This window comes from Lipotes vexillifer, unplaced genomic scaffold (assembly GCF_000442215.2).
Source record: "Lipotes vexillifer unplaced genomic scaffold, Lipotes_vexillifer_v1.1 scaffold324, whole genome shotgun sequence".
NCBI lineage: Eukaryota > Metazoa > Chordata > Mammalia > Artiodactyla > Lipotidae > Lipotes > Lipotes vexillifer.
In genome coordinates this window covers 349,636-377,373 of record NW_006791816.1, presented here as the reverse complement: position 1 = coordinate 377,373, position 27,738 = coordinate 349,636, and the positions used below count along the sequence as shown (strand labels likewise).

The 27,738-nt window shown below is 36.4% G+C and overlaps 1 protein-coding gene across 2 annotated transcripts in view; it reads right to left on the bottom strand.

Annotated features, from left to right (window-relative positions):
• Positions 1-3,144: 3,144 nt before the first annotated feature.
• The window catches only part of SRP54 (signal recognition particle 54), a 44,435-nt gene continuing 19,841 nt past the window's right edge, over positions 3,145-27,738 (bottom strand). For both annotated transcript variants that reach the window (XM_007464815.1, XM_007464816.1), the window contains 9 exons: positions 19,054-19,204; positions 17,821-17,969; positions 17,414-17,514; positions 16,846-16,932; positions 13,308-13,381; positions 12,989-13,097; positions 7,961-8,131; positions 4,555-4,650; positions 3,145-3,682 (listed from right to left, as the gene is read on the bottom strand). In XM_007464815.1, the coding sequence (XP_007464877.1) occupies positions 3,591-3,682; positions 4,555-4,650; positions 7,961-8,131; positions 12,989-13,097; positions 13,308-13,381; positions 16,846-16,932; positions 17,414-17,514; positions 17,821-17,969; positions 19,054-19,204 (1,030 nt within the window). In that variant the 3' untranslated portion in view covers positions 3,145-3,590. The remainder of the gene's footprint in view (positions 3,683-4,554; positions 4,651-7,960; positions 8,132-12,988; positions 13,098-13,307; positions 13,382-16,845; positions 16,933-17,413; positions 17,515-17,820; positions 17,970-19,053; positions 19,205-27,738) is intronic.

Sequence of the window (27,738 nt, the reverse complement as noted above, 5' to 3'; positions counted from 1 at the left end):
TCCGCAACGGGAGAGGCCACAACAGTGAGATGCCCACGTACTGCCAAAAAAAAAAAAAAAAAAAAAAAGAAATGCATTGTTTTAGGCTAATGAGAGAAACTTTTAAGCCAAATGAAGCTAAAAGATCTATATGCACTTCAAATAACGATTTTGAATGAAGAGAAAGAAAAGTAATGAGAGTTGCAAACAGTAGCATAGGCATGCCAACCTCAACAGCTTGTATGCACCACATTAATATTACCAAAGGAAATGTGCTATAATTTACCTGCTTCCTTTAAAAGCATCCAAAAATTACCTTGTACTCAATACGCCCATATTACAGACAAGAGGTCAGTAGAGAATGATAGGGACTAGAGGCTTGGGTTAGCAATTACTCAACAATGAGCACAAATAAATTGTTATCTACCCCTAATTGCAAAGTTTTGGGAAAAGACTCATAGCAAAATTTCACATCACATCAACAAGTCACAGACTATACAGGTGATCTAGAAGTAAAATTTAAATTAATACCTCAAAATTTGAGATATAAATCCATCATTCCTGTAACTCATGGCTCAGAAGCAAAAAAGGCATTATGTTTAACTGTAATGCAATAGCTTAATGTTCAGAGCATGGTAACTGGAGTTTAGAGCAGAATTTTGAAGATGACTACGTTTCTAATCCAGTGAATGCCAGCAATGAACAGAAACAGATTTGAGCTGTGATGATGGCTTCCTAGTTTTGAATATGCACCTTACTTGGCTTTATTAATAGTTATTGCCAGGTTTTAAGGAAGACCAAAACTTATTTACATTTAGTTGTTATTTAGCCATGGTTCTCCCTGGCTCATTCAAATTCTGTGGTTGCTATTATTTTTTATTATAGTAAAATACTTGCTTTTACTGCATACACAATCAACAAGCTGAAATTCCTTCACATTTATTTTAAACACTTTGTTCCATTTTTTACTCAAATTTTTGTTTATACGTACTAAAGCTACCTGTAAAAGAAAATCAATTTTATTTTATATTATGGTTTACTTTTCAGAACCTCTACATTCACTGACATAAGGTATTAATATTATAGTAATTTTTCCAACATTAATATGCATGATGAAACTTTAGTTCTAGTAAATTTCTTGGTCTTATCACCTTCTCTATTTCAGTATTTTTGATAACAATACATTTATTTTTAGCTATGTGCGTTATATGTCTATTCAAGGTTAGTACAATATTACTGCATATCAGAACTTAGGACTTCTCACATTATGACACACTGTATTTATTTGAACAATATAATGGTTTATGTAACACACTTTAAAATTGCTTTTACTACATGATGAAAATTAATTTTTTCCAAAAAATTCCTCCATAAAGTTGCAATGTGTTGTGTATACACCTTATATTTTACATGCTATCAAATACGATACTTTCAGAACACTAACATCCATCAGATTAAATTATTAATTTGCCTTTTCTAGGTATTGTAGTTTTCTGATAATTAAGTTCTGTTTGGTTTTGTTTTAAAATTACATAAGCATTGTAAATGCAAGAAATTATACCTAATTTTATGTTTGTACATATTTAAGTAACATTATAATAAAATCCAAGAAGAATGCAATGTTGTATGATATTAGATCTAGCTAGTGCTCTAAGTTGGAAATAGAACATATATCAAAAAGCTAAGGAACCAATTTTAACAACAGTGAAAAATAAAAGGACATTTGTTCAAATTATTAAAGAATTTAATTCTGGTATATAGTACTTATGCTTTCAAAAAATGAGTACTTTGATAGAAACTGTGAGAAATGAAAGATAGCTTTTGTAACTAAAAAGATGCCAGGTTGAGGAATTAATGGAATCAGAATTTCAGAGAACATCCCCAATTTCCTCATTTTATAGAAGAGGCAAGAGACATAGAAGCTGAACTACATGTTCTGGACCTTTAGTTGTCCTTTGTCACTGTTATTTTTGCCTCTGAAAAATATAATTTGCATCACACCCAAAAATACTAACAACAATGCCCAAAGCCATACAGTTTGGCCAAGTGTCTCATTTCCTTTTTTGGTCAAAATGAAAAAGTGGTACCCTGAGGATAGAAATCACAAAACGCATGCCCAGAAAAGGTGGTATGCATCAGTTTAATAAGAAACTAATTTGGAGAACAACATTTTCTCTATTGTCAAATTTCTGTAGCTGGACCTAGTGATGACATTTCTGCAGAACGCAAGATACGTAATTTTTACAGGGTATACAAATATTCTATAGGGATATTAAAGTTTTTGGCTGGTGAAAATGATTTGGTGGGATATAAAATCTTTGCCCAAATAAACAAGAAAATCGGTTGCATTCTCTATGTAATTATTTTCTGAAGATACTTTGGATTTTAAGACCCTTTTAAAACACTTGAGTTATAAAAAATTAATACTATAAAAACTAGCTATTTCTTTCACTATCTTCTACTTCTACAAATCAATTCTTTGCTGAAGATCAGTTCATCCTAGTTCAAAATCAGTTCACCCTAGTTCAAAATACACTGTTATACCATATCCATTATCTTCATGATGTCAATAATGAGTAGGTATAATAATTATTCTAGTATTTTAAATAAATTCCATAACTTACTGAAAAGCCATTGTCCTAATTGAACAATGTGCAGCAATCCAAAGTAACCAACAACCAAGTCAATCTTGTCATGGTCTCATTATTTTTAATATATAATAGTGACAGCCTAATATTTGCAGTTATATTCCCATTAGGAGGTCTATATATTAGCTATTTCATCAAAGTATATCAATTTCTTCAAGCAGATTTTTGGTATGTAAGATACATAACAAAATTGGCTTTTCAAGAAAATCAAATATTGCCATTAAGGCTTCAAAAATATAAGGTAAAAAAAAATGCAAGTTATATACAAAACATTAAATTGTGAACTATAACCAAATTCACAATTTCAATTTAAATGGCAGACCTAAGATTCTCTATGGCAAAATTATCTTGATTATTCCAAGTTAAACAAAAATTCCTAATACTAATGGTTAGGTTACTCTATCATATGTCCCAATAAAGGTACACTTATGAGAATAGTTTTAAATATTAGCTTCTCTGTCTGCCTTTTAACATGATACACTGATAATTTTAAGCCATAAAGAAAGTTAACAACCCCTTAACTTATAACGACTTTGAAGTTTATTTTACAGCACTTTTATTGAGACATCATGTAACTATTGACCAGGACTGTTTACAAATGCAATGCTTGGCCTTTGAGACAATTAAAAACTTTTAAGTATCAATACTAAAATTTTACATCATGATTTGTTTAACTTAAGAAGTGTTATGATGTGTTATGATGGCTGAAAACTAACAGAAGAAAATCTAAAGCAAAAATATAATGATTTCCACAAAAACCATATATTCCTCCCTTATATGAAAGGGAGGGAGGGAAAAAGGAAGGAAGGAAAAAGAAAAAGAGGGGAAAGAAAGATGAGGAGAGAAAGAAAAGGGGCAAGACAAACAAGAAAAATACTTTTATTTCCTGTTTGCAAAAAGGAGGGAAACTCTGAGGTCTCAGCAATGTAATCAACTGAGTCAGTTTAAATTAAGGCATCTTCTTTACATGTTATTGAATCCCATCATGCCTTTCATATTGCCAGCAGCACCCTGTTGAAACTGCCTCATCATTGACTGAAGTCCTGCCATACCACCTAGAGTGAGAGTAGAATAAAATCAGATAATTATTAAACACAACTTGAAACATTTGTTACTTTTGCCTAATAAGTACTTGAACTTCTAAAAAAATATACTGGGTTCTGACTGCATCAGCCTTAAAGTACATAAAAATCTGTATTATAACCAGTATCCTCATCTATGAAAGAGAATGAATAACTTACCTCATCACATTATGAGAAATACATACTACATGAAGAGATCTCAGAACAGTACCTGTCACACAGTAGGGATTCAGTAAATCTAAACAAAAATTTTTTTCCTGGGGAGTCTGAGTCTTGTAAATAGTAATAATTTGGGGCAGGGATTGGGGGTAGTTATTTCATAGGACTTAAAGTAAGAAAACAATTCACCATTATTGAACATCTGTTCTGTGCCCAGAACTGTACTAAATGCTTTCCTATCTATTAGCTCATTTAATCATCATAATTTCCTGACAAGCTATTGCCTGTGATTTTACAGAAGGGGAAAGTGAGGTTCAGAAAGTTTAAGGAGCTTTTTATAGGTTACATGGTAAAAGTGGAACTGGGTTTTCAAAATCGTTATATAATTCCAAAGTCTCATCAATGAAACTATCCAGATTCTAAACTAAGGAAAAAGGTCACCAGAACAAGCATTAACAAAAGATGATTAAGTAGCTTGCTCAAAAATCACAAACAGCAGCAGAGGAGTCAATAAAACCTCAGCTTATACAGCACTGTTACAACCATTCAACTTAGAAGTTAGATGGCCCTTTTACTTAAATCATACATTGTTTGAACAGATTTTCATATCACAACAAAGGCATATTAAAACTCAACCCTTATAAACTAAACCAAGTATTAGCAACTGGCAACAACTTTGTATTTACCCATGTGATGAAGAACTCTAGGATCCATCATTTTGGCCATTTGTTGATTCAATTTTGCCATCTGTGACTGGCTCACATTCTTAGACATGTCACCACCTGAAGAAAAAAAGGTTTTGTGTCAGTATAGACTGTAATATAATCAGGGTATCATAGAAATTGAGTAAATATAAAGAAAAAAACCTACAATCTTATCACTCTAACACAATTATTTCTATTTGTACATATTCCCTTCTACTCTTTATCCCAATAACATACATATTTTTGAGAAAGAACAAGTGAAACTCAATATTAAGGGACTTTTTTTAAAAATTATTTATTTATTTTTGGCTGCGTTGGGTCTTTGTTGCTGCGCTTGGGCTTTCTCTAGCTGCGGCGAGTGGAAGCTACTCTTCGTTGCGGTGCATGGGCTTCTCATTGTAGTGGCTTCCCTCGTTGCGGAGCACAGGCTCTAGGCGCATGGGCACAGTAGTTGTGGCTCGCGGACTCTAGAGTGCAGGCTCAAGTAGTTGTGGCGCATAGGCTTAGGTGCTCCGCAGCATGTGGGATCTTCCCGGACCAGGGTTCAAACCTGTGTCCCCTGCATTGGCAAGCGGATTCTTAACCACTGCACCACCAGGGAAGCCCTAAGGAACTTTCTTAACGGCTACAATTTTTGTTAACATTTTTACTTATACCTGTGAACGAGCCACTATAAGCAAAACCATATCCAGTGGTTATTAATAGTAAGCTATAACAATTGTTTAATATTGACATGGTAAAATGCTGAACAAAAAACTTTACAGATATGGGTTAATTGGGAGAGTGGATTACTGATAAATGGATATGAAAGAATGAGTCTGAGAGAACCTGAAGATGTGTATATCTAAGAAGCTATTATAAATAACAAAAAGCTTCAGAGAACAGAAAGAATAATGCAACTCCATTTATTAATGAATTTCTACACACTCAGTCGAAACTCCACAGTAAAAAGGCAGCCAATGAAAGAGATGCACACTGGGGCAGAAGCGATAAGAGCATCCTTTAGAGAATAACTGCTGTGCTCTTAAGAGACAGAAAGCCAAAGACATCACTGATGCAATAGCAATGAATAAGTAGAGCTGCTTCAGCAAAACTATTTATTTCAAAAGAACATTAACTCTGATACTTCTCAGGAACATCTGTGAAAATGCAAATCAAAGATGACCCTGATTCTCTGATCAAAGCTGGCTAATATGATTAAATTAAATGAATTAAGAACTATAAGATGTTTTTATAAAAGATGATAAAACCTGTAAAAAATGTTTCATAATTAATAAATTTGTGTAAGATGTGAATTCTACGACCACTGGTGATTTGTTGTAAGAGTTTTTGTCTCTGAGGACTTAAAACTTCGAAAAATTATTAAGACTTTGGTGTGACAAGGACGTGTACCATATCCACTGCCCACTTCATCTTGGTTGTGCCTTTATTGAGCAGTTAATGCTTAATGTTGGTCAGCCAAGATCTGACCAACAGATCTGCAGTAGTTCTATCAAGAATAGTCAGGGTCATTTGGGAAAGATGTTAAACTGACTTAATGTGTTTATAAATCACTATCTGAAATAGTATGTGATGTTAGGAATTATAACCAATTTTAAACTTGTTTGTCTAACTTTTCTCCCTTGTCACAAAAAAGAAAATAGGATATAGTAGGCAAGGAAAATAAGGAAACTGTCAAAGACAAAACGTGATAGGGCTTCCCTGGTGGCGCAGTGGTTGAGAGTCCGCCTGCCGATGCAGGGGACATGGGTTTGTGCCCCGGTCCGGGAGGATCCCACATGCCGCAGAGCGGCTGGGCCCATGAGCCATGGCCGCTGAGCCTGTGCGTCCGGAGCCTGTGCTCCGCAATGGGAGAGGCCACAACAGTGAGAGGCCTGTGTACCACAAAAAAAAATTAAAAAAATTTAAAAACGTGATAAAAACTTATGTAAATACCCATCTTTTTTAGAAAGCTATTCAGTGGTATTATTTATCTTTGGAGCTTACCTAATCAATATTTCTTAAATAATAAATTCACCTTAATAGTGTTTATGATATAGAAAAAAACTTTAAAGAGAGGACTAGGACTGTTGATTTTAACCCTGTGGAAAAACAAACTTACCTTTTTACCTTAGACAATACACAGCAAAATAAATTCTAGGTGGGATAAAGAGTAAAAACCTAAAAAATAAACCAGCAAGTAGAAGAAAATATAGGTGACTACTGTGGTATCAACATGGGGAAGGCTTTTATGAGTATAAAAGAAACCAAACCAAAAGGCCTGGCTGCATTAAAAATGAAAACTTCAGGGACTTCCCTGGTGGTCCAGTGGTTAAGAATCCGCCTTCCAAGGCAGGGGATGTGGGTTTGATCCCTGGTCGGGGAACTAAAATCCCACATGCTATGGGGCAACTAAGCCTGCATGCTGCAACTACTGAGCCTGCGTGTTCTAGAGTCCGTGCGCCACAACAAAGAGTCTGTGTGCTGCAATGAAAGACCCTGCATGCTTCAACGAAGATCTCGAATACCGCAACTAAGACCTGATGCAGCCAAATAAATAAAAGGCAAATGAAATTTTGGGAAAAATATTTGCAGGTATAGTCCAGGAATTTTAAAGAGTTATTACAAAGCAATAAGGAAAAAAATAAAACAAATGGACAAGTAACCTAAGTAAGAGGGGATTCACCAAGAAAATTCAAACCAATAAATGTACAAAGAAATATTAAATGTGAGTAATCGAAAAAACATACTGAAAAACATTTGACCATTAAATTGGAAATACTGAATTATTACAAAACTTATTCTGCATCTACTATATTTCTGATCAAAACAGACAAAATCCCTGGCCTCACGGAATACTGCACAGAAACTGATACAGGATCTGATACTGATATGAAATCAGCCTAAACATCCAACAAAGACGCATTGTGCTAAACAAAGATACATGCATAACTGGAATAGTACTCAGTGGTTAAAAGTTATATTCTGAAGAATATTTGACAATATGGAAAAAAAGTCATGATGTGTGAAAAGAAAAAACACTAGTTATATCAAATGTTATTTGCAATAAGACCCATGGGATTCTCTGGGGAGTAAAGGTAATGGGTGTTTAAAATTTTTTTCTTATATTTCCTTATATTCTCTAAATTTTCTTTAATATATACTATAATGTCACAAAAATAAAGTCATTAAGTGTGATTTTTTAAAATATTAGCATTTATTACCTTGAATCTGAAAACAGATAAATCACAGATTGCATTATAAATCCTGGAAGTACTTGAATATAACATGAAATTCAGCAGTGTATTTTCTAATACTGGCAGTACTCCCTGGCTTTAATTTTTAGTTTCTCAACCTCTTTCTTTCCTTTCAGTGTGTCAACTAATGATGAGCTTGTTATTTTTCTTACCTTTGAAAAGTCCTTTGATACCTCCCATCTTTTTTACCATCTGTGCAAATTTGGTATATTGTGTCAAAAGTTCTTGTACATCTCTCGTTGACACACCTGATCCTCTTGCTACTCTTTGGATTCTTCCTGGTTGCTTACTGAAAACCTTGGCACCATCAGTACTGTCCAGTTCTGTAGGCAAGGGTCAATAACTTTCACGTACACACAATTAACATTCATTGTCAAAGGAGTTACATGAAAATATCTTACACACAGAAAATAAATACAGTGGTGAAACCACCAACCAGATTTAACAAATGTTGTTATTATCTGCTGTGTCCTCATCTGGTTTTTAAAAATTAAACATGGAATATATTCAAAAGAATATTTATAATATCCATAAGCTATAAATAAAACAAATAAACATCTACTCACCCTACAGTTTAAGTAAAATAGAACATTGTGAAAATTTTTCTTTGAAAAACTTTTCTTTGTCCACCCTTTCTATATCTCATATCCAACTGCTCCTCAGAGTATATGCCAGAGGTATAAGGTATATTTCAAAGAGGAACAAAAGTGCTTACCTTAGCTCTAAATAACTATTATCCTTTAAATCATAAATTTAGGCATATAAGCAAGTAGAAGTAGGTAGGTTCTATCTATAATCAACAGAATAATTGTATATTTCCTATATAATCAAGTAATTACTACTAGTCTTTTAATAATTTCTGTAAGGTAAAGAATGAGTTAATTCCTTCCAGTGTTTTGATAACTCTTAGAATACGAGGTACATTTCTTATGGCATTAGTTGCATACAATCTCAGGAACAAAATTTCTATTATGTTTGCATTCTCTCCACAATATCCCCCAATAAGTGATCACGTAACTTTGATTTAACAACCCCAGGAGAGATGACCCACTATCCAAAATAAGTCAATCTATGCCATTCTAAAACCTGTAATTATGGAAAATCTTTTCACATATTAAAATGAAATATGTTTGCCTGACATTCCTTCCTATTTTGCATAATGTCTCCTTGCCAGGCACAAAGAATAAGGCTTTCAAATTACTTGAGAGCCATGATGTCTCCTGTGAATTTTCTCCAGGTGACAAATATCCAACTCTTTTGACTGTTCCTCTTATAACATGGTTTAGCACCCCATTTACCATGCTGATTTCCTAACTACATTTTCTAATTTGTCTATGCCTTCTAAGTATATTGTCCAGAAGTGAACTGAAATCCAGGGGCAGACTAATTACTCATTTATTTAATTACAAATAAAGATCAAATTATCTCATAATAAACTTATAGTGTGTTAAAACCTCTACATCCATTTCATAAATGCAGCTTTTAAGCCACATCTTCATGATAAAATATTTAGAAAATGTGTATCATATTCCTTCCAAGAGTTCAAATGGAGTGAGAGAAAGAAGATAGTGAATAACAGCACATCCTGGCAAGCGAGAGAGTTAAGCAAAAAGCAGAAGGGGACATAATTCAAAGAAGAAAGGAAGTCAGGAAAGGCTCCATGCTGGTGGTTTCTCTTTAACTGTGTAGTCCTGAAGGACAAGTATAAGTAAAGAAGAGAAAAGAGCAAGGGATATTCTAGGAAGCAGAACATGGATTCCTAGAATAAATGAAAATAGTTTTGTGTAGAAGGAACAACACATGGATAAGAGCTGAGAGATTTAAGAGGTTATAAAAGTAAGTAAGGACAAAATTATAATAGAACTTGTACACCAGGCTTAGGAGGTAGGAATTCATCACGAAGACAACATAGAGCCACTGAAAGATTTCGATCCCAGAATTGTTATGTTTAGAGAGATTATTCTTGTGGCAGTGAGGAAGGCAGATTAAAAGAATGAAAGGGCTTCCCTGGTGGCGCAGTGGTTGAGAGTCCGCCTGCCGATGCAGGGGACACGGGTTTGTGCCCCAGTCCGGGAGGATCCCACATGCCGCGGAGCGGCTGGGCCCGTGAGCCATGGCTGCTGAGCCTGCACGTCCGGAGCCTGTGCTCCGTGGTGGGGGAGGCCACAGCAGTGAGAGGCCCGCGTACCGCAAAGAAAAAAAAAAAGTGAAAAAAGAGAAAGGGAAGTGTCTGGAGGCTACTGTAGCAATCCAGGTAAGGAATGAGTGTATGAACTAATTCAGGGGATATAGAGACAAAGAGGAGAGAGAAGATATGAGAAATACTTAGGAAGTATAACTCACTAAGTCTAAAGTGATGTTAAGGTTTCTATATTGTACCTGAAGTGATGAAATACTGATACAAATGGACTGTGATAAGTATGTATATATATTGTAATACCTAGAGCAACCACTAAGAAAACTACTCAAAGAAACATACTAAAAAACATACAGATACATTAAAATAGAATAATAAATAATGTTCAAACAATCCATAGGAAGATAGAAAAGAGAAAACAGAAGAACAAAAATCAGAGTGAACAAACAGAGCAAAAGATAAAATGGCAGAACTAAATCCTAATATATAAATATCAGTTAAAAGATTATCAGAATTATTAAAAAAGAAAAAACATAACATGTTGTTAATATGAAACTCACTTCAAATATAATGATACAGGTAGGTTAAAGGTAAAAGGATAGAAAAAGATATATAATACAAACAACTAATTAAAAGAAAGCTGGAGTGGTTGCATTAATATCAGATAAAGTGGAGCAGGACAAAGGAGACCATTACATACATAATGATAAAAGGGTCAGGTCAATTCACTAAGAAGACGTAACAATTCTAAATGTGTATGCACCCAACAAAAGAGCTTCAAAGTACACGAAGCAAAACTGACACAACTGAAAGGAGAAAAGTTAGGCTTCTCAATACCTCTATATCCATAATCAATAGAATGACTAGACAGTAAATCTAAGTTGACCCCAGTTTCTAGCTTGGGTGACTGAATAGATAGATGGAAGTGTCACTCACCAAAGCAGAAGCACTACATTTTGGAACTGATGTACCTCAAAAAACTCTCAAACATGTAATAGAGATGTCTGTCTACCATTCAGTGAGCACCTAGACAGGAAGTGATCCAGAGTATAGACTCTCAAGCCAGAAGCCCAGCCTCTCCATTCCCTAGCTAGTGACCTTTGGCAGATTACTCAATTTCCCTGTATCCTAATCTGTAACAGCTAGATTGGATTTTGACGCCAGAATTGTCCCTTAAGAGTTGTTGTGGGTTAAAATATGTAGAGTGCTCAGGACAGTACCTAGGGCAGAATAAACACTCTAGATACGGCTGCAGTTATTAATTCTACATTCAAAACTTTTTTTTTTTTTTGCGGTATGCGGGCCTCTCACTGTTGTGGCCTCTCCTGTTGTGGAGCACAGGCTCCGGATGCGCAGGCTCTGTGGCCATGGCTCACGGGCCCAGCCGCTCTGTGGCATGTGGGATCTTCCCGGACTGGGGCACGAACCCGTGTCCCCTGCATCGGCAGGCAGACTCTCAACCACTGCGCCATCAGGGAAGCCGTGCACAACTTTTAATAGTGTTGAAGATACACAGATGAGAGAGAAACATTATTTGGGTTACTATGAAGGCCCAGAGATCAGGAAAGACATAGAGACTACAAAAAATAATGAGGTAGTAGACAAAGCATAGATGTGGATTAATTATTCAAAACTGAGCAGAATGATAAGAAACACTAGCTGAGGACAGAAAACTGTAGCATATATTCATTTAAGAGGTTGGGTGAGGATGAGACCAGTGAAAGAGACTAAGTGAACAAGAAAGGTATGTGCAGTTCCCTGGTGGCCTAGTGGTTAGGATTCCGGGCTTTTACTGCCGTGGCCCCAGTTCAATCCCCGATCTGGGAACTGAGATCCTGCAAGCCACACAGCACAACCAAAAACACAAACAAACAAAACAAAACAAAACAAAAAAGCAAACAAAAAAAAGAAACCAAGAAAGGTAAGGGTAAAATGGAGAGATGGTATAATGGAAACCAAGAAAAAAAGGTGATTAACATCCAATGTTGTAAAGGTCAAGAAAAAAACTGAAGAGTATCCATTAGAGTAGACCAGTGGAAGGTTATTGAAAATCTTTGTATGATCTATTTCACAGTAATGGTGGGGAGAGAAGTCAGATTTCAGTAGTTTGGGAACATAAACCATTCTTTTAAGAAGCCTGACTGAAAAGAGACAGAGTAAAAGCATGCGGGAGAAATAAAGCCTAGAAAATGTGAAATTGTGAACTTAAGAAAGAATGTTTATATATCTATGGGGGAAGAAAGTCAGTAGGTAAGGAGAGACTGCAGATATAGGAGAGGATTTTACTGATGGAGAGAGGTCCTTGAAAAAGCTTTAAGAATGGTTTGTGGCTGTCACAATCTCATAGGTAAATCAGCCAAAGGCTGAAAGAATTCAATGCCAAAAGCCTGTATTTCTTTGTAAATAAGAACAGAGATCAAGAGTAGAAGGCCTACAAAAGGGTGATAAATGTTTGGCATGCCTGCTGGGTTCAATCAGAAAGGGTGCTAAAAAAACTGGGAGAAAGATAAAGAGGTCATGGGTCTAGGGATATTCATGAGCTGAGGACCTGAAAGTACAGGAGAGAGGGATAATGTAGGATTAGAGATAGAGCAGTGTACTTGAGAAGACCAAAACCTTGAGAGTTACAGAGCAAAGTAAGCTGGTAAACACTGCATAAACTATCTCTTACAGATTCCCAATTCATGTTAGCATGTTAGAGCTCTGAGGAGACATACAATAAATAAACTTACTAGTGTTTTTTTTTTAACTCAGCATTCCCCCAAATTTATTTGACTACAGAACTCCCCTTTTAAGTTATTTCTATCAACACCATAAAGAACTTGTGTCCTCTCCACAGAACTCATTTGGAGAAGCACTATACTAGACATTTCTCTCAATGAGGAGGTCAACCCAGTAATCCCAACCCTTTGAGCAAGAGCTTTCAAGCAGCTAGAAATCTCCCTAACAATAATCTTTCAGTCTAAATTTTCCCTATAGTTAAACTCTCAACTTACTGATACTCAGAACATTGTCCTCCAGGTCAAATAATCTACCACCTTACCTTGATCATTCATACTATCCATTATTGTCATTAATTTCTTTAGCCTGGCCATTGACTCTTGTTCATTTCCTTTGCTCATAAAATCTGTTCCGAAACCAGGGATCATCCCCTAAAAGATATATTAAACATAAAATCAGTAATAGCTTGAGATTAATTGTTCAGAATGTTCATATTTAACTAATGGCTTTAATGTTGATACTAAGTTTTAAAAGTATCTATTTTTACCCAAATATTAAAATAATTAAAGCAAGTGTATCTGTTCTTAGAAATTTTAACAAAAACAAAAGAGGTTAGAAAAAAACTTTTTAGTATAACTAACCAAGATCTGACTGAAGGGGCCCATTTTCATGATATTTTGAAATTGTTCATACATGTCTCGCAACGTAAACTGACCTGAAATACAATATAAATGATGCAGATACATTAGAGAATGAACATTTCCAGTCAATAAAACCTAATGATTTTCTTTAATCATGGGCTCATCTTGAAGCATACTTATAAAATATCCAATCAATAAATATTCACTGAGCAGTTACTACACACAAGATCACAGGATGAACACAGTGGGGACAGATAGATCCTATCCTAGAGAAGCTCATATTCTATCAGAGAAAATGGACATAAATACAGGAAATGTGAAAACAAAGGAGACAAACTATGCCTACTAGGATAACTGAAATTAAAAAGTCTGACAACACCAAAAGTTAAAGAGAATGTAGAACAAGCAGAACTCTCATATACTGCTGATGAGAATTGTAAAATGGGCAAAAGCACTTTAGAAGATTATTTGGAGTTTCTTACACAGCTTAGCTGTCCATGAACTGGAAAATGGATAGACTCTGGATGAAATACTACTCTCAGCAATAAAAGAACAGGCTATGGGCTCCCCTGGTGGCACAGTGGTTAAGAATCCACCTGCCAATTCAGGGGACACGGGTTCAAGCCCTAGTCCGGGAAGATCCCACATGCCGCGGAGCAACTGAGCCCAAGCACCACAACTACTGAGCCTGCGCTCTAGAGCCTGCGAGCCACAACTACTGAGCCCACGGGCCGCAACTACTGAAGCCCACGTGCGAAGAGCCCGTGCTCTGCAACAAGAGAAGCCAGAGCAATGAGAAGCCCATGCACTGTAACGAAGAGTAGCCCCCTCTCACCACAACTAGAGAAAGCCCGTGTGTAGTAACGAAGACCCAATGCAGCCAAAAGTAAATAAAATAAATAAATTAAAAAAAAAAAAAGAACAGGCTACAGGTGAGTACAACCACCTGGATGAATATCAAAAATATTATGCCAAGTCACAGAAACCATGTGGGAAAAAAAGATACACTCTAGGATTCCTATAATATAAAGTATTTACTGGGAAGGGGAATAAGCAAACTTTCTAGAGTAATGGAAATATTCTATTTCCTGATGGAGTGTAGATTATTGTGCATTTGTCAAAGTTGATTGAATGATATTCTTAGAATCTGAGCATTTCATTATTATGTAAATTCAGTTAAGGAGAAAAACAGAAAGAACAAGACAAAGGAGAAAGATTATTTTCTATTTTTGTCCAAAGATATAAACAAAAATGGTGTTTGGTTTTAGGCATTCTGAATTTGAAGTAGCAGGACACTATCTTAAAAGAAATGTTAATAGCCAGCAGCTAGAAATGCAAAATAAAACAGTGGTAGAGAAGATTAAGGCTAAAATATATATTATACAGAAATGACACCTGAAGCTATGATAAATATAAGAAATCCACTGTCATGGAACCCAAGTGAAGAGTCTGAAAATATAAAAGGCAGATAAAACTGTTAAATACTGGGAGCCAAGAGGAAAGAGAAAGGTCACTACATTTGGAAATCAGGAGGCCCTTGGTGATAATAGAAATGAGTAGAATGTTAGAAGCAGAGGCAAAATGCAGAGATATAGAGAGATCTAGGAGTCAGAAAGCAGACTGACTAGGAATATATTACCCAGTTTAGTGTGGTAGTAGCAGGGGGAAAGAATCAGGCAATAAAGGATAGATTCATTCATTCAACAAATATTTACTAAAGACTTACTAAGTGCCAGAAATTGTACTAGGTACTGTGAACATAAAAGAGGAAGAACACAGCTATGAAACCTACCTTCACTTTCCAGCAGGGAAGACAGATATCAAATCATTGTGATGACTCATACAGCAATTACAGGATCCAATGGAAACATACAGTAGGGGGTTCTAACTTAGTCTAAGGATAAGGCAGAATGTCCCTGAACCACATTTAAGGAAAGACTTGAAGTATTAGTAGGAGTTAGCCGGTTCGGCTGGGATAAAGAAGGACAGAAGTAGGAAGAAGAGAGGATAACTATCTAACAGGCAGAGGGACCAGCAAGGGCAAAGGCAGAGACAGCAGCGTACATGTGAGAAACTGACAGAAATTCAGCATGACCAGCATACGGAATGCTAAAAGCAATAGTGTCAAAACATGACTCGAAAGATGTGGGTTAGATAGTGGAGTCATTCAAAAATACTCTAAGGGAAATGGGAAGCTACTGAAAGATTTTAAGAAAGGTAATAGGATCAAATTTGCATTTCTGAAAGATCATTTCGGCTGAAGTATAAAAAACTGATCCAAGAGGAAGAGTCCAAAAAACTGGAATATCTGTTAAAAGACTTAGAATAAACAATCTAGATAAGAGATGAACTTGCATAGTTGCTGGGAAGTAGGGGATGGAATGGCGATAATTAGGAGGTAGAATCACTAAGACTAATGACTGATCAGAAAAGGACTGGGCAGAGTGAGGAAGAGATGAGTTGATGACAACATCCAAGTTTCTGACTTTGGCAACAAGACAAATGATGTTAAATTCATAGATGATAACACTGGGGTGGGAGGTTAGGATGGGAAGACAAGGATAAACTGAACTAAATGTCTAAGGAAGATCTAAGCATCTAAACATACAGATATGAGCCTGAAGCTCCAGAGAAAGAAGATGGCCTAGAATGATCCCTGGAAAACATCAACATTTGAGAAGTAAAGGCATAGGCACCTGACAAGATGAATAAGAAGGAGCAAAGAGGCAGGATAGTATGTGGCCATGGAAACTAAGAGTAATACCATTTTGAGAAAAACAGAAATGGTCAATAATATGTTACATGCTTCTGACATGCTGGACATTTTACATATATCAGCTAATTTAATGTTCACAACTCTATGAAGAAGATACTTAGTATTATCTACTTTTTACACATAAGAAAATTGAGGTTAAGTAATTTGAACATGATTTTTTTCAGTTTAATTAATTAATTAATTAATTTGGCTTCACCCGGCGGCATGTGGAACTTCCCAGACCAGGGATCGAACTCACACCCCCTGCAGTGGCAGCGTGGAGTCTTAACCACTGGACCACCAGGGTAGTCAGAGGTTAAGTAATTTGAAAAAGTCACGTTAGATTAAAAAACTTGAGCTCTCAATCACATTTCAATAGGAGTTGCCTTCAATGTGGAGTAAAGAAAACATGTGTGGGTATTTAATCTCATTCTTTTAAATTTCTTTTTATGTTTTATTACATATAAATATAAAATTTATAAGTAAACAAACAAATCAGAAGAGAGTATTCTAATGTACTTTTAACCTGTTTTACTCCAAGGAACCCAATGAAAGCTTCAATTTTAATCTTAAGGCAATTTGATTACAAGAAAGAAAATAAAAACACTCCATTCTATAATTGCTTAGATGCCTGAGATTTAAAATGATTTGTATATAAATCTAAAACAGTAAACATTTGAAGAATTGACTTTAATGGATGTATCATTTCAAACAAATTATAGCTTTATCAAAAGAAATCCAGGTAAGTCATCTGAGATCAAATGCTTTTTGCTACTCATATACCATGTTTCAACTTCTCTATAAGTGCTTCATTGTCATCCAACTTCAACTCGTTGACTTTATCTATCAGTCCTTCAATGTCACCCATACCTGTAAGACCCAAAAAAGTAAAATTAATAAATAATAGTGTATCTGTTTTACAGTATGCAAAATGCATGCACATACATAATAAGCCTGTGAGATAGGCACTTCACAGGTGAAAAATTGAAGCTGGAGAGGTTAAGTGACAAAGCAGGAACTGCAGCCTAGGGTTTAATTCCAAATTCCATGCTCTCGAACACCTGGAGACATTATGAAAGTTTTGCTGCCATTATCACTGCTATTACTACAACCACATGCTTCTGTATTGAGCTCTAAAACAAGGAACTTTCCATCTAATAGCTCATTTTACCACTCTAACTACAGGAAGCAGATAACCACCATCCTTAGTTTGCAGGTAAAGAAGATAAATCATAGAAGAAAATTATTTTCCTGAGCTAGTTAGTGAGAGGGCAGAATTAAAATCCTAATCTGTCCTAAAAATTCATACTATTTCTTGAAGATTTTTCTATATCCCCACCACTGTACACACCAAGAAGTTTGCTGATGAAAGGCTGTGTTTTGAAAGGTTCAAAGTCATCTATATGTTCCCCTGTACCAATGAAAATAATTGGGCTTTTTGTGGCAGCAACTCTGCAAAGAAAAAGAAAACACAAAATAACCTCAAAAAGGAAAACAAATTTCTAGAAGATTTTAAAGGTAATTAGACAAAGGTACATAGCTCAAGTTTCTTTTCACTAGCTAAAGGAGAACTATATCAGAGGTACTCCAAAATTCTGTTTCTATTTAAACTTCTTTTACAGACCATATTAGGTCCACCATTGGAATATATTTTAAATGATTAATAAGAAAGCCATAAATACACACACACACACACACACACACACACACACACACACTAAGCCCAAGACACAGGACAATAACATCAATGATACTTACGCACTGAGTGCACCACCTCCTTTGGCATGACCATCAAGTTTTGTCACTATTACTGAGGCTACATCTACTTTATCTTTAAAAGCCTTAGCCTGGGCTTCACAAGCCTGCCCAATGGAGGCATCCATCACATAAACAATGTTATCGGGTTGCTAGAACATTTAAATAGAAAAGATATATATTTTTACTGACCTTAAGCAAATTTCATCATTAGAAGCTATAAAAAATATTTATTATAATTATTCAATCAATCAGTATTTACTGAGGGAGTACTATGTATTGGGCACCATTTATGTCCTCAGTCAAAGAGATGAATAAGAAAATCCTTTTCCTTGTGGGACCTACATTCTAGTCACTGGAGACAGATAAAAAAATAGGCAAATAAACATTTCAGATGTACAACAATTAAAATGGAACAGAGAAAATCAGTTTTGAGGTGTGAGAGGTTTCTTTTTGTAGGGTGGTCAGGGAAGACCTGTCTGGGGGTAACATTTGAGCTGAGGCCTGAATAAAGAGGAAAAAGTTAAGCAATGATCTAGAGGAATCACACTCTAGACAAATGGAATAGCAACAGTAAATCAGAGAAAAAAAGTAGAAGAGTGTGCACTGAAAGCAAAATAAATAAAGGACAGATGAGGATATTTCCCTTAGGTCTGCTCATCTAGGTCAAAATAATGGCACAGCTAAACAAAACAAAACAACGTATTAGTATTAATCATTAACCAAAGAATTACTGCCAACACCTCAATGGCAAAACATGGGTTCATAATATGTGCTATAGATTACCTATAAACCACATCTTCTTCCCAAGTTACTTCCATCACAATTTTAAAGAGACACTAAATGATTATTAATATTTTTAAATGTTTCATTTAAAAAATCTTTCAAAATTCACCTAAAGCAAATGTTTTTAATTTAATTTAAATAATTTACAGAAAGGAAATTCAACAGCTATTAAAGGCTAATTCTCATTTTTTTTTTGCTTGTTACTTTTTCTTATACATACTAATAAGATGATTAAGTGAGGAAGGAAATATTTCAATACTCATGAAAATTTCATATTAATGTACAGAAGATTAAGTCCTTATCATACAGATAAAGGAGCCCAAAATAAAAATAAATTACTTGGAATCTTTCTTACAGGCAAAAAATAATTTATATGGTTCATAAACTCAATCAAGGTTTATAATTAATTTAACCAAAGTCTTAATAATATTGTTAAATTAAGCTACTTACTATAGCATTAGCAACTTGAAGCATTTCTTCAAACAAAGAGTCTTCTTGTTTATGGCGGCCACTTGTATCAACAATAATAATTTCAAAATTTTCATTTTTGAATTTCTCCACTCCTTCAGAGGCAATGATGACAGGATCCATTTCTGTATAGCTATTTAACATGGAAAAATGACGTAGCAGCAAAACTTCCAAATACGAAAACTTTGGAAACTGTTAGTGCACCCTTAATCTACTCTGAAAAAGTCATAATGATCACAATTTCAATTTAGAAGTATAAAATCTAATAAGTATTAAATATAACAACCCACTTCTAGAGCAGCATGAAGCAGTAATCAGTTTTCCAATTACAAAATCCTGTACGATTCTTTTTTTTTAATAAATTTATTTAAAAAAATAAATAGCCCCCATATTTATTTATTTATTTTTGGCTGCATTGGGTCTTGGTTGCTGTGCGCAGGCTTTCTCTAGTTGCAGTGAGCGGGGGCTACTCTTCGTTTCAGTGCGCGGGCTTCTCATTGTGGTGGCTTCTCTTGTTGTGGAGCATGGGCTCTAGGCATGCAGGCTTCAGTAGTTGTGGCACACAGGCTTCAGCAGTTGTGGCGCATGGGCTTAGCTGCTCCATGGCATGTGGGATCTTCCTGGACCAGGGCTCGAAACCATGTCCCCTACATTGGCAGGCGGATTCTTAAACACTGCGCCACCAGGGAAGCCCGAAATCCTGTATGATTCTGCTGCATATCTTTTATAAGCATTTTTTTAAACATCTTTATTGGAGTATAATTGCTTTACAATGTTGTGTTATTTACTGCTGTATAGCAAAGTGAATCAGATATACGCATACATATATCCCCATATCCCCTCCCTCTTGCATCTCCCTCCCACCCTCCCTATCCCACCAATCTAGCTGGTCACAAAACACGGAGCTGATCTCCCTGTGCTATGCAGCTGCTTCCCACTAGCTATCTGTTTTACATTTGATAGTGTATATATGTCAATGCCACCTTCTCACTTCGTCCCAGCTTACCCTTCCCCCACCCCGTCTCCTCAAGTCCATTCTCTACGTCTGCGTCTTTATTCCTGTCCTGCCCCTAGGTTCATCTGAATCTTTTTTTTCTTTTTAGATTCCATGTATCTGTGTTAGCATATGGTATTTGTTTTTCTCTTTCTGAGTTACCTCACTCTGTATGAGACTCTAGGTCCATTTACCTCACTACAAATAACTCAATTTCATTTCCTTTTAAGGCTGAGTAACATTCCACTGTATATATGTGCCACATCTTCTTTATCCATTCATCTGTTGATGGACACTTAGGTTGCTTCCATGTCCTGGCTACTGTAAACAGTGCTACAATGAACACGGGTATATGTGTCTTTTTGAATTATGGTTTTCTCAGGGTATATGCCCAGTAGTGGGACTGATGGGTCATATGCTGGTTCTACTTTTAGACCTTTAAGGAACCTCCATACTGTTCTCCATAGTGGCTGTATCAATTTACATTCCCACCAAGAGTACAGGAGGGTTCCCTTTTCTCCACTCCCTCTCCAGCATTGATTGTAGATATTTTGATGATGGCCATTCTGACCGGTGTGAGGTGATACCTCATTGTAGTTTTTTTGTTTGTTTTTTTAACATCTTTATTGGAGTATAATTGCTTTACAATGGTGTGTTAGTTTCTGCTTTATAACAAAGTGAATCAGTTATACATATACATATGTTCCCATATCTCTTCCCTCTTGCGTCTCCCTCCCACCCTCCCTATCCCACCCCTCTAGGTGGTCACAAAGCACCGAGCTGATCTCCCTGTGCTATGCAGCTGCTTCCCACTAGCTATCTATTTTACGTTTGGTAGTGTATATATGTCCATGCCACTCTCTCACTTCGTCCCAGCTTACCCTTCCCTCTCCCCATATCCTCAAGTCCATTCTGTAGTAGGTCTGTGTCCTTATTCCTGTCTTACCCCTAGGTTCTTCATGACATTTTTTTTTCTTAAATTCCATATATATGTGTTAGCATATGGTATTTGACTTTCTCTTTCTGACTTACTTGCAAAGGATTAATCTCCAAAATTTTTAAGCAGCTCATTCAGCTCAACAACAAAAAAACAAACAACCCAATCCAAAAATGGGCAGAAGACCTCACTGTAGTTTTGATTTGCATTTCTCTAATGATTAGAAATGTTGAGCATCCTTTCATATGTTTGTTGGAAATCTGTATATCTTCTTTGGAGAAATGTATTTTTAGGTCTTCTGCCCATGTTTTGATTGGATTGTTTGTTCTTTTGATATTGAGCTCCATGAGCTGTTTGTATGTTTTGGAGATTAATCCTTTATCCATTGCTTCACTTGCAAGTATTTTCTCCCATTCTGAGAGTTGTCTTTTCACCTCCTTTATGGTGTCCTTTGCTGTGAAAAGCTTTTGTTTCATTAGGTCCCATTTGTTTATTTTTGTTTTTATTTCCATTTCTCTAGGAGGTGGGTCAAATAGGATCTTGCTGTGATTTATGTCATACAGTGTTCTGCCTATGTTTTCCTCTAAGAGTTTACATTTAGGTCTTTAATACATTTTGAGTTTATTTTTGTGTATAGTGTTAGGAAGTGTTCTAATTTCATTCTTTTACATGTACCTGTCCAGTTTCCCAGCACCACTTATTGAAGAGGCTGTCTTTTCTCCATTGTATATTCTTGCCTCCTTTATCATAGATAAAGTGACCATATGTGTGTGGGTTTAACTCTGGGCTTTCTATCCTGTTCCACTGATCTATATTTCTGTTTTTTCTGCCAGTACTATACTGTCTTGATTACTGTAGCTTTGCAGTACAGTGTGAACTCAGGGAGCCTGATTCCTCCAGCTCCGTTTTTCTTTCTCAAGATTGCTTTGGCTATTAGGGGTCTTTTGTGTTTCCATACAAATTGTGAAATTTTTTCTTCTAGTTCTGTGACAAATGCCATTAGTAGTTTGATAGGAATTGCACTGAATCTGTAGATTGCTTTGGGTACTACAGTCATTTTCACAATGTTGATTCTTCCAATCCAAGAACATGGTATATCTCTCCATCTGTTTGTATCGTCTTTAATTTCTCTCATCAGTGCCTTATAGTTTTCTGTATATAGGTCTTTTGTCTCCTTAGGTAGGTTTATTCCTAGGTATTTTATTCTTTTTGTTGCAATGGTAAATGGGAGTGTTTCCTTAATTTCTCTTTCAGATTTTTCATCATTAGTGTATAGGAATGCCAGAGATTTCTGTGCATTAATTTTGTGCCCTGCTACTTTACCAAATTCATTGATTAGCTCTAGCAGTTTTCTGGTAGCATTTTTAGGATTCTCTATGTATAGTATCATGTCATTTGCAAGCAGTGAGAGGTTTACTTCTTCTTTTCCAATTTGGATTCCTTTTATTTCTTTTTCTCCTGATTGCTGTAGCTAAAACTTCCAAAACTGTGTTGAATAATAGTGGTGAGAGTGGGCAACCTTGTTTTGTTCCTAATCTTAGAGGAAATGGTTTCCGTTTTTCATCATTGAGAATAATGTTGGCTGTGGGTTTGTCATATATGGCCTTTATTATGTTGAGGTAGGTTCCCTCTATGCCTATTTCCTGGGAAGTTTTTATCATAAATGGGTGTTGAATTTTGTCGAAAGCTTTCTCTGCATCTATTGAGATGATCATATGGTTTTTCTCCTTCAATTTGTTAATATGGTGTATCACGTTTATTGATTTGTATATAATGAAGAATACTTGCATTCCTGGGTTAAACCCCACTTGATCATGGTGTATGATCCTTTTAATGTGTTGTTGGATTCTGTTTGCTAGTATTTTGTTGAGGATTTTTGCATCTATGTTTATCAGTGATACCGGCCTGTAGTTTTCTTTTTTTGTGACACCTTTGCTTTTGGTATCAGGGTGATGGTGGCCTCGAAGAATGAGTTTAGGATTGTTCCTCCTTCTGCTATATTTTGGAAGAGTTTGAGAAGGAAAGGTGTTAGCTCTTCTCTAAATGTTTGATAGAATTCACCTGTGAAGCCATCTGGTCCTGGACTTTTTGTTTGTTGGAAGATTTTTTTTTAAATAAATTTATTTATTTTTGGCTGCATGTGGGCTTTCTCTAGTTGCAGTGAGCAGGGGCTACTCTTTGTTGTGGTGCATGGGCTTCTCATTGCAGTGGCTTCTCTTGTTGTGCAGCACAGGCTCTAGGTATGTAGGCTTCAGTAGTTGCAGCACGTGGGATCAGTAGTTGTGGGTCGCGAGCTCTAGAGTGCAGGCTCAGTAGTTGTGGAACAGGGGCTTAGTTGCTCTGCGGCATGTGGGGTCTTCCTGGATCAGGGCTTGAACCCGTGTCCCCTGCATTGGCAGGCGGATTTTTAACCACTACGCCACCAGGGAAGTTCCTTTGTTGGAAGATTTTTAATCACAGTTTCAATTTCAGTGCTTGTGATCGGTCTGTTTACATTTTCTATTTCTTCCTGGTTCAGTCTTGGAAGGTTGTACTTTTCTAAGAATTTGTCCATTTCTTCCAGGTTGTCCATTTTATTGGCATATAGTTCTTTGTAGTAATCTCTCATGATCCTTTGTATTTCTGCAGTGTCAGTTGTTACTTCTCCTTGTTCATTTTTAATTCTATTGATTTGTGTCTCCTCCCTTTTCTTCTTCATGAGTCTGGCTAATGGTTTATCAATTTTGTTTATGTTCTCAAAGAACCAACTTTTAGTTTTATTGATCTTTGCTATCGTTTTCTTCATTTCTTTTTCATTTATTTCTAATCTGATCTTTATGATTTCTTTCCTTCTGCTAACTTTGGTTTTTTGTTGTTGTTCTTCTTCTTTCTCTAATTGCTTTATGTGTAAGGTTAGGTTGTTTATTTGCGATGTTTCTTGTTTCTTGAGGTATGATTGTATTGCTATAAACTTCCCTCTAAGATTTGCTTTTGCTGCATCCCACAGGCTTTGGGTCGTCCTGTTTTCATTGTCATTTATTTCTAGGTAGTTTTTTATTTCCTCTTGGATTTCTTCAGTGACCTCTTGGTTATTCAGTAGCGTATTGTTTAGCCTCCATGTGTTTGTATTTTTTACAGTTTTTTTCCAGTAATTGATGTCTAGTCTCATAGTGTTGTGGTGGGAAAAGATACTTATATGATTTCAATTTTCTTAAATTTACCAAGGCTTGATTTGTGACCCAAGATAAGATCTATCCTGGAGAATGTTCCATGAGCACTTGAGAAGAAAGTGTATTCTGTTGTTTTTGCATGGAATGTCATATAAATATCAATTAAGCCCATCTCGTCTAATGCGTCATTTAAAGCTTGTGTCTCCTCTTTTATTTTCCTTTTGGATGATCTGTCCTTTGGTGAAAGTGGGGTGTTAAAGTCCCCTACTATTATTGTGTTACTGTCGATTTCTCATTTTGTGGATGTTAGCATTTGCCTTATGTATTGAGGGGATCCTATGTTGGGTGCATAAATATTTACATTTGTCATACCTTCTTCTTGGATTGATCCCTTGATCATCATGTAGTGTCCTTCTTTTTCTCTTGTAATAGTCATTTTTAAGTCTATTTTTCCTGATTTGAGAATTGCTACTCTAGCTTTCTTTTGATTTCCATTTGCATGGAATATCTTTTTCCATCCCCTCACTTTGAGTCTGTATGTGTCCCTAGGTTAAAGTGGGTCTCTTGTAGACAGTATATATATATATGGGTCTTGTTTTTGCATCCATTTAGCCAGTCTATGTCTTTTGGTTGGAGCATTTAATCCATTTACATTTAAGGTAATTATTGATATGTTAGTTACTATTACCATTTTTTTAAGTGTTTTGGGTTTGTTTTTGTTGGTCATTTCCTTTTCTTGTGTTTCCTGCCTAGAGAAGTTTTTAGCATTTGTTGTAAAGCTGGTTTGGTGGTGCTGAATTCTCTTAACTTTTGCTTGTCTGTAAAGGTTTTAACTTCTCCATCAAATCTGAATGAGATCCTTGCTGGGTAGAGTAATCTTGGTTGTAGGTTATTCCCTTTCATCACTTTAAATATGTCCTGCCAGTCCTTTCTGGCTTGCAGAGTTTCTGCTGAAAGATCAGCTGTTAACCTTACAGGGGTTCCCCTGTATATTATTTGTTGATTTTCCCCTGCTCCTTTTTTTTTTTTTTTGTGGTACACGGGCCTCTCACTGTTGTGGCCTCTCCCGTTGCGGAGCACAGGCTCCGGATGCGCAGGCTCAGCGGCCATGGCTCACGGGCCCAGCCGCTCTGCAGCACATGGGAGGTTCCCGGACTGGGGCACGAACCCGGGTCCCCTGCATCGGCAAGCGGACTCTCAACCACTGCACCACCAGGGAAGCCCCTCCCTTGCTTCTTTTAATATTTTTTCTTTGTATTTAATTTTTGATAGTTTGATTAATATGTGTCTTGGCGTGTTTCTCCTTGGGTTCATTCTATATGGGACTCTCTGTCCTTCCTGGACTTGACTGACTAATATCCCATGTGAGAGAAGTTTTCAACTATAATCTCTTCAAATATTTTCTCAGTCCCTTTCTTTTTCTCTTCTTCTTCTGGGACCCCTATAATTCGAATGCTGGTGTGTTGAATGTTGTCCCAGAGGTCTCTGAAACTGTCCTCAATTCTTTTCATTTTTTTTTTCTTTATTCTGCTCTATGGAATTTATTTTCACTATTTTATCTTCCAGGTCACTTATCTGTTCTTCTGCCTCAGTTATTCTGCTATTGATTCCTTCTGGAGAATTTTTAACTTCATTTATTGTGTTGTTCATCATTGTTTGTTTGCTCTTTAGTTCTTCTAGGTCCTTGTTAAACGTTTCTTGTATTTTCTCCATTCTGTTTCCAAGATTTTGGATCATCTTTACTATCATTACTGAATTCTTTTTCAGGTAGACTGCCTATTTCCTATTCATTTGTTTGATCTGGTGGGTTTTTACCTTGCTCCTTCATCTGCTGCATATTCCTCTGTCTTCTCATTTTGTTTAACTTACTGTGTTTGGGGATATATCTTGGCAATTATAAATAATGCTGCTATGAACACTGGGGTACATGTATCTTTTCGAATTAGTGGGGGTTTTTTTCAAATGTATACCCAGGAGTGGAACTTCTGGGTCATATGGTAGTTCTACTTTTAGTTATTTTGTTTGTTTTTTTCTTGCGGTACACGGGCCTCTCACTGTTGTGGCCTCTCCTGCTGCGGAGCACAGGCTCTGGACGCGCAGGCTCAGCGGCCATGGCTCACGGGCCCAGCCACTCTGCGGCATGTGGGATCTTCTTGGACTGGGGCACAAACCCGTGTCCCCTGCATCGGCAGGCTGACTCTCAACCACTGCACCACCAGGGAAGCCCTACTTTTAGTTTTTTGAGAAACCTCCATACTGTTGTCCACAGCAGCTGCACCAATTCACATTCTTACCCACAGTGTACAAGGATTCCCTTCTCTCCTTTTGTAAGCATTTTATAAAATCATTAAATATTCTTGTAAACCATGACTTTTAAGTTATGTAGCATTCTATCAGATGGCTATGCTATCATTTATTAAATAAATGCCCTACTGTTGGCCCTTTAAGGTTTTCCAACTTCTTGGTCTTAAAAATATAGCCAAAATGAATAGTATGCAATGTTGTTTCTTTGAAATTGTTATGACATACTCCTACAAGTTGAAATTGGATCAAACGGTCTGATCATTTAGGCTTTTGGTTTTTAAAAGGAAAATGTCCATCACAAAAGTTTAATTTCATTCCTATTTTACTACATTTTCACAATCCTCAAAACTCTATTTAATTTGGGACTTTCACTGGCTAAGACTCTGAGCTCCCAACACAGGGCGCCTGGGTTCGATCCCTGGTTGAGGAACTGGATCGCCCATGCATGCCATAACTAAGAGTTCACATGCCACAACTAAGAAGTCCACATGCCGCAACTAAGAAGCCAGCATGCCAAAACTAAGAGTCCACATGCCGCAACTAAAAGATCCTGCACACCACAACGAAGATCCGGTGTGCCACAACTAAGACCCAGCACAGCCAAAATAAAAAATAAATAAATAAATATTAAAAACAAAAAAAACAAAACTCTATTCAACTTGAAAATCAAGAAACGAGATCTTATTTTAATTTGCCTTCTTTTGATTACTGGCAACTTTTGATACAGTTCAATACTGTCAAATGAAAAGACATATAATGTTAACAAAAAGTTTCCCCTGGGCTTTCCTGGTGGCACAGTGGTTGAGAGTCCGCCTGCTGATGCAGGGGACATGGGTTCGTGCCCTAGTCCGGGAAGATCCCACATGCCGCGGAGCAGCTAGGCCCGTGAGCCATGGCCGCTGAGCCTGCGCGTCTGGAGCCTGTGCTCCACAACGGGAGAGGCCACAACAGTGAGAGGCCCGTGTACCTCAAAAAATAATAATAATAATAATAAAGTTTCCCCCTAAATTAACAACAAAAATCAAGTAGAAATACACTTACTAAGAATATATGCGAGCCTTAAATGAAGTAAATTATTATACTTAAGGACAAAATTTTTTAACAAAAAAGACATAGCAGGTTCCTGAATGGAACTATACACATATAGTAAAGATGTCAGTTCTCCCCTAAATTAATTGGTTTCATGGTAGTTCTAATCACAATTTTAGGGAGATTTTTCTTTCTAGAACTTGATCCAAAAAATCTAAAATTTACCCAGGAAAATAAGCAGGTGAAAGAAGCAA